This window comes from Phycodurus eques, chromosome 5 (genome assembly GCF_024500275.1).
Source record: "Phycodurus eques isolate BA_2022a chromosome 5, UOR_Pequ_1.1, whole genome shotgun sequence".
Taxonomy (NCBI): Eukaryota; Metazoa; Chordata; class Actinopteri; order Syngnathiformes; family Syngnathidae; genus Phycodurus; species Phycodurus eques.
The window spans coordinates 17,746,132-17,764,315 of NC_084529.1; the positions used below are offsets into that span (position 1 = coordinate 17,746,132).

At 43.0% G+C, this 18,184-nt stretch overlaps 1 protein-coding gene across 2 annotated transcripts in view; it reads left to right on the top strand.

Annotated features, from left to right (window-relative positions):
• Positions 1-16,383, top strand: part of map1ab (microtubule-associated protein 1Ab) — a 40,811-nt gene extending 24,428 nt beyond the window's left edge. The window contains exons 5-8 of one of the 2 annotated variants that reach the window (XM_061677846.1): positions 738-9,957; positions 10,114-10,638; positions 11,544-11,776; positions 12,145-16,383. In XM_061677846.1, coding sequence (XP_061533830.1) covers positions 891-9,957; positions 10,114-10,638; positions 11,544-11,776; positions 12,145-12,300 — 9,981 coding nt within the window. In that variant the 5' untranslated portion in view covers positions 738-890 and the 3' untranslated portion in view covers positions 12,301-16,383. Of the gene's footprint in view, positions 1-737; positions 10,639-11,543; positions 11,777-12,144 lie in introns of both variants that reach the window. The other variant, XM_061677845.1, reaches the window with a different exon arrangement.
• Positions 16,384-18,184: the final 1,801 nt, after the last annotated feature.

Consider the following 18,184-nt stretch of genomic DNA (forward strand, 5'->3'; position numbering starts at 1 on the left):
TGTTGGAACTCTTCCATTAAATCACGAAAACCCACAATAGTCGCTGAAATAATTTGAAACTGACAAAAATAATAATGAATAAAAATCAGGCATTTCTTAATTTTTTTGGTCCAACAAAAATATATTTAGAAACAAATTAATAAAACTGGCCCGCGCAAAAAAACTTAATACAATATTTTACACAATATTTTGAGGCAATGAATGCAATCAAATGATTTCTGTAACACTCAATATAAAGAAAAGAACAATACTTACTGTGAAACATGTGGAAGGCTCTGTTATGTTCAGGGGCTGCTTTGCTACATCCGTCACAGGGTGTGTTTAATTTGTGCAGGGTACATTGAAATCACAAGACTATCAAAGTCTTTGGAGTAAAGTGTGATGTCCAGTTTCAGAAAGCTTGTCTCAGCAACAGGCCACGGGTCCTCCAACAGGATAATGACCCCAAAACACATGCTAAAATACTCAAGACTGGCAAAGAAGTAAACATCAGACTGTTCTGAAGAGCCCTATTCAAAGTCCTTTTTAACATATGTGGAAGGAGCTGAAACCCTTCAAACCTAAGACCAGGTGTTAAATTAAGGGTACCATTGTTTTGGTCCAAGCCAGTTTTTTGTTGTTGTTGTTGTTTAGAATAAGCCCCTATATGGGACAAGCCCAAAGTCACACACAACAACAACACCATATAAAAAATATATCTTTATCGACATACAATTCTGCCCTTGTTCCTCCTGCAGGTCAGAGAACTACTCGGCCCATCCACCCCCAAGCAGCAGGCTACACTTACTGTGTCCTGCCGCGGGGAGGTGGGCTGGAACTCCCTGGGACAGCAGCAGACCCTGCGGGAGTTCCTGCACTACAAACTAAACCCGGACCCTTTAGTTCTCAAAATGGAGGGGGTCACCGAGTTCACGGACTACATCTGTGCGACAGTTGACGTCCCCTCACCCTTTGACCTCCTAGAACCGCCGACATCCGGAGGTTTCCTGAAACTGTCCAAGCCGTGCTGCTACATCTTTCCCGGTGGACGTGGAGACTCCGCTCTCTTCGCTGTGAACGGCTTCAACATCTTAGTAGACGGCGGCTCGGAACGCAAATCCTGCTTCTGGAAACTGGTCCGCCACCTGGACCGTATCGACTCCATTCTGCTCACTCACATCGGTGCCGACAACCTCCCAGGCATCAATGGAATCCTACAGAGGAAGATAGCAGAGCAAGAGGAAGAGGGATCTCAAGGCTCCACCAACGGTAGCGATTGGCTCAAGAACCTGATCTCTCCAGAACTTGGTGTGGTGTTTTTCAACGTGCCAGAGAAGTTACGTATGCCAGAATCTAATCTTAAAATCAAACGCAGCATCGAAGAAGCCTCACTGACTTTGCAGTACCTTAACAAACTGGGAATTAAACCGGAGCCTCTCTATCGAGTGGTCAGCAACACTATTGAGCCTATTACCCTGTTCCACAAGATGGGAGTGGGCCGGTTGGATATGTACGTTCTCAACCCTGTCAAGGAAAGCAAAGAGATGCAGTTCCTCATGCAAAAGTGGTCTGGCAACAGCAAAGCCAAAACTGGTATAGTTTTGCCAAATGGGAAAGAAGGAGAAATATCAGTGCCCTACCTGACATCAGTAACTGCCTTAGTCATCTGGCTTCCTGCAAACCCAACAGAAAAGATTGTCAGAGTTCTCTTCCCAGGAAATGCACCTCAAAACAAGATCCTGGAAGGCTTGGAAAAGTTAAAGCACCTCGACTACTTGCGTTATCCCATTGCGACACAAAAAGATATTGCTTCAGGAGCTTCTCCCTCTGTGGTAAAGCAGACAAAGTTAAAACAAAGGACAGAGAGCAAAGAGAGCCTTAAATATTCCCCGAAGACAACCGCAAAGGCCACCAAGGAAAAACAGGAAGGACAAGATGATGCGTTAACTGTCACAGAGACAAAAAGTGAGAATGTTAAGGAAAACATATCTGTGAACAAAGAACCGAAAAAGCCAACTAAAACTGTCAAATCTAAAACAGATGTGCCAGAAAAGAAACTTCTGAAAGAAAAATCCTTGAAAAAGCACTCCAAGGAAAGACTGTCAAAGATGGATGAGAAAAAGGACAAGGAGAAGAAAGAGATCAAGAAGGTCAAGAAAGAAGAGTCTATCAAAAAAGATGAGAAGAGAGTTGTGAAGTCCAAAGAGGACAAGAAAAAGGATACATTCAAACCAGAGCTGAGAAAAATAGCAAAGCCTGACCTCAAACCTCTCACGCCAGAAGTTCGAAAGACGTTACACAAAGCTAAAGTGTCGAGTAAAACAAAGACTGGAAAAACAAAACCGACAAAGGCTGAATCGAAGCCAGAGGAACTAAGGACTCGGCAAGTAAAAGACATAAGTAAAGAAAGCATTCAAGCTGAGCCAATACTTAATGAAGGTCCCTCTGAAGACCTCGCCAAGGGCATTGTAGTGACCAAAGCTGTACCTGTCAATGATCTAGCAGCCCCAGCATGCCGTGATGATGTTGCGTTGCGGACTACAGCTCACAGCTTTACCCAAGAGAAGCCAGAAGCACCAGAAAGTGTACTCGTACCTCCTGCAGAGTCTCCTGGAAAGGAGGAAACACTGGCAGTAAAACCTGTTGTTGAGGCAAAATATGACAACCAGAAAGAAGTGGAAGAGACCCAGATGTATGAGGATGAGGGAGCTGCATCTCAGGATGAGGATGAGGAGGAGGAGGAAGAAGAAGCTCCAACTGCTGAGGCAAGGACAGAAGACGAGGAGGATGAGGAAGAGGATATGGGCATTGGAGAAGAGGAAGATGAATTCCAGTTGAAAGAGCATGATGAGATGGAGAGAAAACACGAAACTAAAGAAATGGAGAAAGCAGAAACTCTCACTTCAGCAAAGGTTGACACAAAAGATGAGGAAGAGGATGAAGACGAGCCAGTGGAGAAGGCTGAACTGGAGGAGGTGGAAGATTTAGATGTGATAGCAGATGAAGAGATCACCGGTGAAGGTGTGGCTGAAGAGCCGGTAGTCGGCAAGAGCAAAACCGACACCTTGACCCAAGCCGAATTTGAGGAGGAAGATGAGGAAGAGGGCTACCTTTCACACGTGGGAGGGACCACAGCGCCCATAAGTGCAGTAGCTCCTGGAACTGCAGCAGTAGAACCCATCTCCTACATCCAAGACGAGACCATTCCAGGCTACTCTGAGACAGAACAAACCATCTCCGATGAGGAGATCCACGAAGAGGCCGAGGAGAGGATACCACACATTCAATATGACGTTGGCGCACATGATGTCTCGGTTCCAGATCAGACTGGATCATTTGTAAACATTCATGGCATGAAGGAGATGCAGGCTTCAGCCATCCCTGGGAAAGCTTTTATGCCTGACGGGCAGGAGCAACTGTCAATGTTTACCAACATATACACTGCTCCTCTGGCAGAGGAAGAGCATGTGTCCTCTGCGACATCCATCACAGAATATGACAAGCTCTCCTCTCTCCCCACTTCTCTTGCTGATGACCAGTCTGTTGCGTCCACTGTAGCTCTTGAAGAGCCAGCCAAAACTAAAGTGACCAACGAGCAACTTCTCTCATCAGAAACACTTTCACCGTCGTCTATTGAAGACAAGTCTCCTTCGGCTGACCTACAGCTTCCTCTTGAAGATGCAAAGATGGCCGCTAAGGATCCTTATTCCCATGACGATGATGATGAAGAAGAAGAGGAAGATCAGACTCCCAATGTTGATATCTCACTAGAAAAACTTCAAGAGTGCTATGCCTCATCCCAAAAACCAAATGGCAAAGACAAGGATGTTGAAAAGCCCTCTGGCTCGGCATCTCCTGTTTCCAAGTTGATAGAAGACGACCACCCATTCCACTTTCCAGTTGAAGAGGAGAATATTTATGCGATGGCCTCCAAAGGTGTTTCGTCAGTTGTGCCTACCAGGCCTTTCGGCTCAGACTCTGTTACCTCGGAGAGCGAGGAGCGTTGTTTCAGTCCGGATGACATTACTGTAAAAATGGCATCCCCGACACAATCAGGACCACCAAGTGCAACTCATTCCCCCCTTCGACATTCGCCAGTGGGAGCGTTCCCTGATTTGGAGCTCCTCAAGCTTGCCACCTCAACTGAAGACAAAACGAGAAAGGAAAAAGAAGAGGAGCAAAAAAACAAAAAGACAGACGAAAAAATATTTGACAAGGACTTGAAGGATGTTGTATCTATCAAGGAGCCAGAGCAAGACACAGAAAAGCAGACCACTATTAAAGACATACCTTCAACTGAAGTTCAACCACCTGCTCTCCAGGATGATGTTTGTGCCATTTTACCCATCAAGGATGAGAACGCAGTGAAAGATGCCAATATTTTCAATGTTAAAGCTGTGAAAAAAGAGTCACTTGATACCGCCATTAAAAATGATCTGAAAGAGTTAAAAAATGAGACCAGTCCTTTAGCTAAGTCACCCAAAGAAGATATTGTTGCTTTTGGAGGGAAAGATGAAGACTCTAAACTCAAAACAATGGAAGAAGTCAAGAAGGCAGATGCTGTTGTGACTGAGAATAAAGTAATGAAACGGGAGGAGAGAGATGAGGAGAGAACGTCTGACATTGTTGCCACAAAATCTGAAGAAAAGGAGATTCAAAGTGTTCACACCACAGAGGCAAAGGTTGAAACTTTCATTAAAAAGTCTTGTGAAGATGAGAAGCAGAAGATTGGAAAGGACGAAACAGTGGATAAGCTGATCAAAGATGATAAAGTAGAAATCAGACTAGTCACAGACGAGCAGACGGAAAAAGACAGGGCCAATACTACAGCGATTAAAATCACCAAAGAAGACATTGTTTGTGTGGCTGCTGCACACATTCCTGCAGAAGAGGATCAAGAAATGAAATCTACCCTACGAGCAAATTCTGAACAACCACATGCAGACAAATCTGTCAAAGAAGTGGAAAAGACACTAGGTGCCTTTGCTGCTGGCATACCCGCTGACGTGGAAATGACGAGCAAGAATAAGGAAGCTGAGGATACCACTGTGCAAGATGACATTTATGCTAGTAAAGTAGACGAAAAGGCTGATCGTGAAGTGGACACCATCACTATCAAACCGTCCAAGGAGGAAGAAGTGAAAATTGTGGATCAAGGTGTTGGTATCAAATCTCTGGAAGAAGAAACATACAGAGGAACAAGTAACGTGGAAGTGTCTGTCGAACCCACTAAAGAAGAAGACTGCAAAGATTCCATTGAAGTAAAACTAATGGCAGAAGTCGATAAGAAGGTTGATTTAGAAGAAAAACTCAAAAAGGAGGACACTGAAGAGAGACAAAAGGAAGAAGCTTATGATAAGAATGAACGTTCTGATGTACTAAAGAAAGAGGAAATGCAAAAATGTTTTGATGTTGCCTTATCCCAAACTATGGAAGATGAAAAGAGTGATGTTTGTGACAAAGAGGCTAAAGAGCTGAAACAAGTAGCAGTGTTAGAAGATGCAAAAGATGGCAAAGATGCCCTGGTGGAGTGCGCAGAGGATCAAAAACTGAAAGAAGTTAAATTTGAGGAATGTATCAGTGAGACAACAATGAAAGATGAAGTTAAGCAGCTCAATAATGAAGATGAAGCCATTAAAGACAACAAGAGGGTGCCCACAGCAGGTTCAAGGGGAGACAAACATGAGACAAAGACTGAATCATATAACACAAAAGAGGTTCAAAAGACTGTTGAGGCTGATGTTAAGACAGGTAATGTAAAAGAGGTGGACCACTCCCGAGCCCAGGCCATGGAAGAGAGGACTAGAGAAGAAATCTTTGGAGCTCCAAAAGAGGAGGAGGTGACGGTGAAAAAGCTGTGGGTATCCTTGGAGACTGATTCAGCTGAAGACCAGCCAGCAATGCAACCAGAAATATACAGGCAGGAAAAAGAAAACAATGACGCTGCAATGGTCATTATTAGTTCCAATCAGAAGATGGAGAAAGAAAAGGATGACGCTCATGTTGCCGAGTTGAGCAAGGAACAGAAGATGGAGAAGGAGCAGGAGAAAGAGGCAACCTGTGATACGGAAGATCTGCGTGAGCAAATGACCAAATCTGAAGAGATAAAAATTGCGTCAGATTTGAAGGAGGAAGACATCAGCGAGAAAGAGAGAGCTGATGCTGGACACGCAAAGGAGGAGAAATGGGAGCGAGAGGAGTTACAAGAGAAGGACCTCGACAAAACCTTGAAACAATCTGCACAGGCAACAATCGGAGAAGCAGTGTTAGTTTCAAAATTGGACTACAAGCCCACCCTCCTGTTTCGGTCCTCTGATGAAGACCAGGAAGATGAGGAGGAAGAGTATATATGTATGGGCTCCAGACCTTTGTCAGTTGAGCCGAGAAAATCCGAACCTCATACTAGCTCTGCAGGTCAAACAACTCCATTAAGCAATCAAACTAAAGAGGCATCACCCAGACAGACCGTAATAGTCATACCAACACTTACAATGCAGGAACCTTCACTTGATGAAGACATCAAAGACATTTTGACAGAAGGATGCAGTCTTTCTTCCGATGCTGGAAAACCTGAAACCCCTCCTTCATTGATCTCCCACCCTGAGCAATCTTCAACTACGGACACATTAAAAGGGGAGATAACTTCAATTAAAAAACAAGAACCATTTTCTGATGTATCAACATCTAAGACAGAACCAGAGTCCAGCTCGAACACTAAGAGCCAATCCACAGTCCAATCTCAAATGAGTTCTGGAGCTGGGGCAATAGTTAAGACGGAGCAACAGGAAAAGCCTGGCAAAGAGGCAGAGCGGGAGATGGAAGGAGAACGGGAGGCTGCTTCCCCAGGATTTTCACAGCCTTGTTCATACTTCCTATTGGACAAAGACTCTGATAACAGCAGCCCAACTGATGTTTTGAAATCTGACGGTGCAAAGAAAGAGACCACTGATAACGGACTACAAGATGAAAGCAAATCTGTTGCTACATCCAAGTATGATCCATATGAGAAGCCTATCCCAAAAGATCCTACCATTCGAGAGGAGACTGATGTGTTTGGAGGTCATACTTCTGACATCAGCTTAGATGATAACAGGAGAACGAGCCAAGCAGGGGCAGCCATGTTCCTACAAGAGGATCTTGTCAAAGAAGAACCAATGTTCTTAAGTGGAGTTGACTACAGCCCACAGAGTGAAAGTCACCGAAGTGCCTCACCTGAACAGGAAGACAGAGAGAAAGGGCAAGATGAAGAGAGGGAACGAAAAGAAAGAACAGACATGCCTCCTCCTGTCAAGAACGTTTCACCCTTGAATATGCAAGACAATAAAATTTCTCAAGAGTCTTATAGTCCCAAACTGGACAAACCAGAAAAATCGGAGAAAGAGAAGGAGGATATGGAGGAAGGAACTTCAGGAGAAAGGAACCAGGTGTCTACTGGTGCTCCTCTTCATTCTGCAGGGCAACAATCAAGGCAAGAAACTTGGTACCAATCAGATCTCAGCACTCCATTCACACAAAAGGGAACTGCAAAGGAGATGGAAAAATCACTGAAAGACACAATGGAGTTCTCGGATCATGAAGGATCTCCTTCTGGTCGGCGCTCCCCAGCAGAAAAAGACATTTCACCCCACGGTACTTCATCTTCTGCAAGGGAAGAGCAAGTAAGTAAAACGGGAGCAGGCTCGGCCTCCTCCTGTTTAGAACATAAAATAGATGACAACATTCTTGCCTCAGACAACAGTCAGTCCATGTTGGACTTTCCCCAGGGAAAAGAACACTTGATAGGTGTACGCTTACTTGTAGAGGGTGAAGATTTCAATGTTGATGATGACGATGACGACGAGGATGATGAGGAAGAGGAGTACTCGAGTGATGTTGATATGGAAAAAGGTGCCAGGGAGCAGTCTGAAAAAGAAATGTGTGGGGCTGGTCCCGATGAGAATAAAACCCTCTCTGAGGACTCAAACAAAACCTCTCCTGAATTGAGCTTTCATAAAGAGGAGTTGGCCTCTAAAGTTACACCTGATGATGCCTTTCAGATATCCAAGCAGGACCCAAACAAAATATTACCTTCTGGTGACACAAACCTTCTTGAAAAGGAAGTCTTCTATGGAGCAACAGCTGCTGGTATGACCAAACCTCCTGAGACAAAGACTGAAGGCAAAACAACTACATCACCAGGCACAAATGCTGCCAAACTGGACAGCATGTGCTTGGCTACTCCATTTGACACGAAACCTCTTGAAACAAAGGAAGACAAAACATGTTTATCCCGTGAGCCAGTAACACCAAGGAGGCCATCGATTGCTGAGGATGTTGCTTCCTCTCAGGTCCAGCAGTCAAAGGAAAAGGATGAAGACAAACGTTCTCTATCAGCACGATCAGAAGACTGTTGTCAGTCATCACCACCCACAAGCAACCTCAGCAGCTCAACCTCGGCAGCACAATCTGACAAACCGACGTCCGTGTCCATGCCTGCCTCTGGTCTCTTTGCACTGCACACAGGAAGTTATGCTGATATCGGTCTGAGTGGATCTGGAGCATACTCTGAGGTCAGTCAAGTAGGTCCACAAGATCAGCAGCACAAAATTCAGTCAGATGAATGTCGACGAGAAACTTTCAGCGAATCTCAATATTACCAAGGATACACACAAGAGGAAAGTGTGACTAAGAAGCAAAGCTCAGATTTTGCTGCTAAAAAGGAAGACCAGCTTCCATCGTCACCTTGCACCTTCACCACCTCTTCAGCCAGTTATACATCACCCTTCTCAAGTTTTTCCCAACAATTAGAAGACAGTGGTCAAAGGTTTGTGAGTGTATCAAGCAGTTTAGCCCAGCAGGTGCCATTTTTCAGTAGCGGGTCTGTAAGCTCAGTCTCAGATGGCCTTCAGAGAAACGAGTATATGGAGGTGATGACAAAACCTACAAAAGAGTATTCCCAGGCTGAAGGGGGCAAATCGTCATCATCTGTCATACCAAGTACTGAGCCCTCAAAACTGGCAGACATTTTCTCCACATCAGAAGCTTGTTTTGATATCTCTCCACAAAGACCTGAATCCACTGACAGGAGCTCCCAAGGAGCAGTAGAAGACATTGTATGCGACTTTGAATGGCAAAAAATGTCTGAAGAGAAAGACACCTTTTCATTAAAAACTGAGGCACAATTGATGGAAAGTACTTTAGATGCCACAGACACAAAGACTATCATGACTGTTGAGTCTCTACCAGAAGCGCTGACGCAAACAGTTCATCACACTGTCTCAGTCACTTCAGCAAGTGCAAGTGGTGCTACAAACACCTCATGTGCCATCGCAGACACCCCCAAAGCAGAGGAGGGAAAGCAGCAAAGTGTGAAGACACCACAGGATGAAAAGGAGGAGGTGATGATCCAAACTGAAGTGGAGCAGAAAACTGAAAGAACAGACATGGCAAAAGGGCAAGTGGAAGCAAAGTCTCTGGAAGACAAGTGCAAAGATAGCACTGAACAGATGAAAGCTTCAGTTGAGCAGAGTAGTAGTAAAGTAGAAGGAGAAGCTGACAGCCCAGAGGCAAAGGACATCTTTTTGGACAAGCCACCAGAGAGGTTAGAGGCAAGGCGAAGGAGTAGTATATCTGATTGGGAGCTGCTGCAGAAGCCTGATGATTTCCCAAGTGCCCCTCCACCAGTTTATGGTGACCAAGAGCAGGAAGCCTTCAAATGGATGACAAGCATCCACAGTGCCTCCTCAAAAGCAACCTCACTCACAGGAGGATCGAGTAAAACAAAAACTGATCATCCGTTGGACTTGAACACCGGAGCCGCCTCTGCCTCCTCTCTGGCGGACTCCTCCTATGAATACAAACAGCATAAAGGAGAACTCTCTCCTTCATTCATCAATCCTAGTCCACATCAGTTCTCTGGTGACGATGGTGAAGAGGACGACCAAAGTGACCGCTCTCAGGAGGGAGGCGATGTGGCTCACGAACAAAGATCTGTGAAAAGTAAGTCACATAAGCCGAGGCGTCACCATGGAGATGTCGGTTATCAGTCCAGCTCTGTCTCATCTGGACTGATTGCGACTTTGGCTGGAGAGGAAACACCTGCCACATCGGTGAGTGAGTCATTGCCTTCACAGTCTGATTCTGACGTCCCACCAGGAACCGAGGAGTGTCCATCTATTACCGCTGAAGGTAACCTGGACTCAGATGAAGACGCTGAACATCTGCCTGCTGACAAATTGTCTGCCTCGGGTGCTGCCGGTGGCCAGCGTCCCCCATCACCGAGGGCAGCTCTGCAGACACACGATCCCCTCCCCACCTCTGTGAAGGACCCTCCTCCACAACCTCCCCATCCAGATGTGTGCATGGTGGATCCAGAATCTCTCCTTCAGGATGTCAGCAGCACAGAAAAACGTCTCACAAAGGAACACAAGGCCACTAAGGGCCTCAGAAAAGCCAAACCCAAATCGGCTTCTCCTGCTCGGAAGGGGGAAGTCAAGAAGAGGTCCAGCACACTGGTGAAGCAGGCCCACAACGACTCAGCCTCACCCCGATCAGCCTCCCTCAGGAGGAAGGACCCAGAGAGGAGCTCTAGGCTGGTGAAAATGTCTGAGAACCAAGGTTCACGGAGTGACATCCTAAACCCCGTGAAGGGCCTGGTCAATGGAGTGAAGAGTAGTTCAGGTGGGTTGCATCTTTCAATTAGTCAAATGCTGGTGGTGCAAATGTTTGTTCCTGAAGATCCTAATACAATACAATCAATACTGTACCAGGAAAATAAGGACTATTTGGACTATGACAGTTTCGCTGTCCAGCCGTGAGTTCTGCCTTAATATGTGAACATAGCCGAGATGAGTGGTTAATAATGCAGCTTGTGACCAAAGCGAAGCAAGTCTAGTTCCGTTTACCCAAGAACAGAGGTGGCAAAAGTATTCCCAGTCTGTGTGTGAATATTCTCATTCATCGAGGTCATTGTTTTCTCAGGGCTTTAAATCGATTGCATTGGACTGTTCTGGTTGTCTTAATAGGTGTTTTGTCTCTCATACGAAAAGGCTTCATTGGTTTATGCACAATGGCAAGAAAGAACAGCTCTAGCCTGATTGTTGATGTGGAAACCCGAGTAATTATCCAATATGTTAGAGGCAACGCTCCACCCGAGCATGATTTCCCTCTTTCATCCGCTCATTTTCTATATTGCTTATCTTTTGGGATGCAAAACGACAGTCATTAAATATATTGGAGAGAGCCCTCCTGCCAGCCAAAGTCGTATTGTATGGGGGAGATAGGCGGTGTCGTAGGTCGCCTCCTCTGTTGAGCGATGCTTTCTCAGCCTTGAGAAACCATCTCTCAACAGAGGAGGGGGCTTACAATGCCACCTGTTTCCAACTTCTCCTCCTAGTTCAACCACTGCCCAACAGCCACTTACAGGTAAGGCGCCCAATTCCCATAACTGGAAGTCGGAGAACACGTGTACTATGTACTAAGTATTCTATGGCAGTTTTACTGTTAAGGAAAGCTACCGGAAATATTGACATCTGTGAAGGACTTAAAAGTTTGGTTTGTCAAGTCGATCATGTGCGTCTGTTCAGGAAACAGCTCTCAGAAAGCCCCCTCGGCTGTCCCGCCCGGACCGCCGGTCTACGTGGACCTGGCTTATGTGCCCAACCACTGTAGTGCCAAGAACGTGGACCAGGAGTTCTTCAAGCGAGTGCGGGCGGCGTACTACGTGGTGAGCGGGAACGACCCGAGCGGCGGGGAGCCGAGCCGCGGGGTCCTGGACGCCCTCCTGGAGGGCAAAGCTCAGTGGGGCTCTAACCTACAGGTACTCACGCAGCTGATACACAGATTAACTGTACCTTCTGCCTCTAACGGAAGAGCATTTAAATATTCTGCCTGTCTTTATATGTCGCTGGCAGAGATAGAGGAACAAAGATCCATTATTTAAATAATTTCGGGACCAATTAATTGTGACCGGATGATTTTGAGTGTTTTGAGTTAGGAACGTGGTCACGGAACAAATTAAACTTGTATCTCAAGGCACCAGTGTATTAAACTCATGGTTACATTAATAATCAATTATTAATCAAAAGATCTCTTTATTTTTCTCTTTGTATCGTTGTACGTTATGAAATGTCTTCTGATGTTATTCGTTATTTCTGAGCCGATGTGCCCTCTGCCCTCTCTGCTCAGGTGACCCTGATCCCGACCCACGACACGGAGGTGACCCGCGAGTGGTACCAGCGCACCCACGAGAGGCAGCAGGACCTCAACATCATGGTTCTGGCCTCCAGCAGCACCGTGGTCATGCAGGACGAGTCTTTCCCCGCCTGCAAGATCGAGTTCTGAGTCGCCCTTCGTACCCGTCCTCCTCCACTTCCAACTATTTGCCTCCTAGCAAAACATACTTAGTGACAATAATCAAGTTCATGAACTGTGGCAAAAAAAGTGGTGCCAAATAGACAAAAATAAAATAAAATAAAATAAAATAAAACACACGATAATCGGTAAACTACAGTAGAATTAACCAAGATAATGACGATTATCTTGATGATGATCTTTTTTCCATCTGTTGCAAAATGGAATTAAATTAATTTACCGGTCACTTCTAGTCACAGAGGCACAATCAATCTTAATGTCATAACAATGTTAATCTTTTTGTTTTGTTTTGTTAATTTTTATTGATTTGAATTTTCTTCATTTGTAACCTTGCTGGCGGCACGGTGGACGACTGGTTAGAGCGTCAGCCTCATAGTTCTGAGGACCCGTGTTCAATCCCCGGCCCCGCCTGTGTGGAGTTTGCATGTTCTCCCCGTGCTTGCGTGGGTTTTCTCCGGGCACTCCGGTTTCCTCCCACATCCCAAAAACATGCATGAATTGGAGACTCTAAATTGCCCACAGGTGTAAATGTGAGTGCGAATGGTTGTTTGTTTCTATGTGCCCTGCGATTGGCTGGCAACCAGTTCAGGGTGTACCCCGCCTCCTGCCCGATGACAGCTGGGATAGGCTCCACCACGCCCGCGACCCTTGTGAGGAGAAGCGGCTCAGAAGATGGATGGATGGATGCGTAATAGGGCCACACTGTAATGAAAAGCAAAAATTACTCTGAGGTGAACTGAGAGCTGTCCCTAATAATTTGACGCTTCTGAAATTATAATTAGTTATAAATTCAGAATCCTGATCTAACCTTTTTTCCATTGGTAAAATGTAATAATTGTGCAGGTATTCCTGATGAAGTGTCTAATGAGGAACGTTTTAGCCCTAATTGTCTCATTGCTGCTTTGTAATTTTTTATTTCATTTCATTTGGGATTTTTTTCAGTACTTATGTTGCTTTGTAATAATTTTAGATAATATAATTTGAATAAATATATTTTTTAAATAGTATAATAGTTTTTAATGATAAAATGTTCATTCTAGATTTTGAGTTTTTTTCTTAATCATTTCAGCACAAAGTTTTTCTCTGCGTTATAATAATTTCCCATCATTTTGGGGGATTTTAATGTAATTTTATTTCACTTTTAATCCTTAATAATTATGCGGATGTTTCCATCAAAGTATGTGACGGTGTTTCAGCGTTACAACATGGACAACATTAACTGGCTGTTTCTCATTGCGACAGAAATATAAAGATGAAAACACTAATGTAGCAACGGAAGCTCGTTTCGAACACAGGAAAGGACGAGACCAAATGTGAAATAAAAAAACAACAACAAAAATAACAAAAAAAAAAAACAGTCAGTCGGATGGGGAACTGTGATTGACTCGCGTTCGATTCCTGTATGCTAAAAATAATAAGAATGTATTTGCACCAAACCAGAATGCACTTTTTTTCCCAGAAGGAAGTGGGAGGAGTTTAGTTGTTTGTACTGAAGCACAGTGATGACCTCAACGACCATAAACGCACGTAATATGTAAATAATGATAATAATAATAATAACTATTTATAAATGAGCATGAATGAATGTTCAGGACGACACTTGCAGGAATGTGTTTTTTGTTTTGTTTTGTTTGTTTTTCAAATACTGCATGCTTGAGGTGGGCAGCTAAGAATGTCGTCCAGTTAATGACTTTTCTTTTAATCGCGCTAAAATTGCAAATCATTTTGCTCGGGCCAATAATTCAGTTAATCATCTTGGGCTCGTTTAACGCTAAACCGAATCTGTTTTCCACCAATCAGTACGATGCATTCCAGAAAATTGGCAAGTAGTTAACCGTTAGCCTAATAGTGTAGTTACCTAACTCAGATTAGTATGTTTTTGAAAAATGGGAAAGAATAAATAAAATTTGTAGTAAACACATTGGTGGGGGTTTTTTTTGGGGTGATATTTTAACAGTAAGTTAAAAATGATTTAGTCAATTATGCTATTAGGCTAATGAAATATCGCCCCAGAAATGTCTGTTGTAAACAAAAAACATTAAGAACAAGCTTAATCCAAGACGGAACGCAAGACATGCAACACAAATTTAGATAAATTGACATTCTATTGTCTTAGTTTTTTTTTTTTTTGTTCCAAACACGACACTGTTATTCCCGTAACAATGTGACTTTCTCGTCATATTAAACATTATACTCTTAAGATTATGACTTTTTTGTCCCTTTGCCACTTTCTGTTTATAGCATTATATTGGAACAATATGGATTTATTTTATTTTTTTTATCCGTTACATCTTTGATGTTTTTGTGCGTTTTTCAGGTTACTTTGTCATATTACTACGTATTCTCGCAATTGTGTTTTGTTTCTTGTAACATATTCTCACTTTATTCTGGTAGTGTTACAACTTTTCACTCACATTTCAACTTTACCCTCATAATATAACTTTATTCTCATAACAATATAAAGTTTTCTCATAATGCTACGTTGTTGTTTTCATATCACTGAGATGTTATCCTCGTAACAAAACTGACTTATTCTGGCCACATCCACATTTTTTTCAAACATAACTTTATTCTCGTAGAAGTACGACTTGTTCATTACGATGTTAACCTCTTAACAATATAACAACAATACAACTTTTCGAAGGACATTATTCCCGCAACAAAGTTTTCAATGTAACAATATTCCCATTACATCATGACTTTTACCTTCATAATTCTATTCCCATCATCCAGCTTTCTTCTCACAATACAACTATTCTCATAAAATTCCGATTTATTTCTTGTGATGAAGATGGTATGCTAATATTTTTCTTCAAAACATGATTAAATCCTCGCAACAATACACATTTTCCTTAATATTTAATATTCGCCGATCACAAATACTCCCAATATGACTTTTTTCGCTCTAAAAACCCTCACTCACAGCAATATTTGTTTGTAATTACATAATTATTCTCTTCGCATTCCGACTTTTTTAATCGCAATATGATGACTAACCTTGTAACAATCAGATTTTTTTTTTGGCAGCCTCTATCATACTTTATTTCGCAATAACTTCATACAAAGATGATAAAATATATCAACACAAGAATTTACCAGCACAAAATGTGTTTGATAAGGAGTATGATAAATGGTTTAAAAAGGCTTTGAGTGAACGCAAATCATACAAAAGTTCTATCATATTCGAGACTTTTCCTCGTCATGGATGAGAAATTTCCAACTTCCCACTTTTCTGGAATCCATCGTCAGCAACCTGCGCTCGTGGTGCATTTGAGTGAGCTAGAGACATTTTAATTACATTTTTTTTTTTTTTTTTTAAATAGATAAATATATACTACAAAACAGAACAACGCCTCAAAGTCCTGAATGAGATGTTTCCGAACGCTCCCGGATGTGATTTTGTAGGCCTTCCGGTGTGACTTTTCAAGGCATCGGCAGAACGCTGTAAAAAAGTATTTTTGTGAATGTAAATGCATAGACAAACAACTCAAAAGTGGATTTCACGGGAACACAGGCATGCAAACTCTTCTAATAACGCCAGAACGGAACCAGTGGCGGCCGGCCTCGGCTGCGACCTTCTCCTGAATATGACTTGAAACAAAGTCCAAATGGTCAAACACAACACGAATGTACCGCGCACACACACACGCACACATACACACACACATACTCACAGCTTTGTACATATCTCTTAACGTAACGTTACGCTTCGACAGTGATTCCGACCCGCCAAGAGAACATCATCTTAATCCTCTTGCATGTGACTTATTTGGTTATAATCCTGAATGTAATTGTTTAACACGGGATTAGCGCTAACGCTAAATCCGACCGACGGTTTCGGCCGTGCTTCTGTTTGTTTGTCGTTATCGAGACGCTGTACGGCGCTAACTTACGTTTGACGCTCTTTCTCTGAAAACGTATATCGACTTTCTTCTTCTTCTCTGGCGCAAATATGTCAACTGTTACAACTATCGCTGTCTCTCTCTGGTCAAGTAGAAGTGCTGCACACGCATTCATTGTAAAAGGGAAACAGCCCGGTGATCATCAAATAAAGTACGCTCAACTCAAATGAGTGTTTGTGTGTTTTTCTTCTGTGTTGCTTACTATGTAAGTGCCACATGTTTAAAAAAAAAAAAAAAAAAAAAAATTGAATTTGAAACCCTAATTCTGTTTTGAAACCGTACTTTGAAACCCAAATTCTGTTTAATTTGAACCCTAAACCTCTCTTTAAACCATAATTAAAAACCCTAACCCTGTTTTGAAACCGTAATTATGTGTTGAAACCCATCTTTGAAACCCTAACCCTGATTTGAAGCCCTAATTTGAAACCCTAATTCTATTTTGAAATCCTAATTTGAAACCCAAGTCTCTCTTTAAACCCAAATTTAAAACCCTAATTTGAAACCCTAAACTTCTCATAAAACACTACTTTGAAACCCTAACCATTTGGAAACCCTACTTTGGAACTCAAATTGTCGCAGGGTGTCATTCAATACGGCAACGGTCAAGTGTTCACTTCATATTTGTCCGTTTTTGTTCCAGGAAGAGTTTCAGCATTTTCATCTCCTATTTTGTTGTTTTCTTCTTTTGTTGATTTCCTCCATCTCGTTTACGAGTTGATCAAAATCTTACGCAGGTTAACTCTTTGTGCCGCTTCTGTCTTTTCATTTTACCCCTCAGTTCCCAGCGGCATCCCGGTCGTCCAAGGTGTTTTAACTTGTAATCACCAAATAAAGTAAATGACTATTTCACTCATTAGTCTTTTAAAATTTGCTAATTTCTGTTTTCAGAGTACTTCACGTTTTCGATGTGAGCCCCCCGTACTAGTCAGCGTTTATTCTTGGAAAATTTATTTTGGGGCATTGTCCTACTTGCCCCTAATTCATGATACAAAAACAGGATCTTTGTAAGTATCTGTGTGTGAACAAAATTTGATACCTAATCCTATTTTTTTCCCATAAATTCTTCTCCACGCTAATGCAGTATAGCACAATAGAACCTCCATTGAAACAAGAAAATATATTTCCCAAAATTATTTGTGAAGGAACCGTTTCAGCGGGTCCGCAAAGCAGGGTATTCAAATATCCCAAAGGACATCAAAACTCATTGATTGTGTGTGTGTGAGAGAGATTCACAGAGTACACATGTTCATCTTTTTTTGTTTTGGCATCCGGTGAGTCAGCGGTCTGGGACTCTCAGAGAGTCAATTACATCTGAGGGCGTCACCATGGCAACGTACAGCAGCAATAAGAGCAGGCATGACTCATCACTTTTCTTAAAAGCTTTTGTGAAAAGGGACAGAGCTGGAGGAGATGCAGGAGGGGAACAAGGTGAAATGACGAAGAGGACTGAAAAAAAAAAAAAACAAGATGAGAAAACGAGGGAGTGATAAAGAGAGGAAGGAGTGAGGAGAAGAAACGAGGTGAAAAGATGAGGAAGAGGAGAGGAAACGAGTAGTGGATAAGGGAGAGAGATGAGAAAAAGACATGAGGATAAGAAGGGAGAGTGAGGAGAAGAAACGAGGAAGTGGGACGATGAGTAAGGAGGTGGAGGAAACGAGATGATGAAGTGAGGAGAGGAAAAGAGGACAGAAGACGAGGAAGTGATGGGGAGACAGTCGAAGAAACAAGGTGTGAAGAAGAAAAAGCGAGGAGCGCAACAAGGAGATGAGAAGACACGTGATGAGAGAAAAGAAGAAAAGACAAGGAAGTGATGAAAAGAAATGAGCTGTCACGGAAGCAAGGAAAGAAAACAAAGGGTGTGAGAAGATGAGGACGAGAAGAACGGTGGAGGTGATGAAATGAAGTGAAGAGAAAACCAAAAAGATGAGAAGAGGAAACAAGGAGTAAACGTT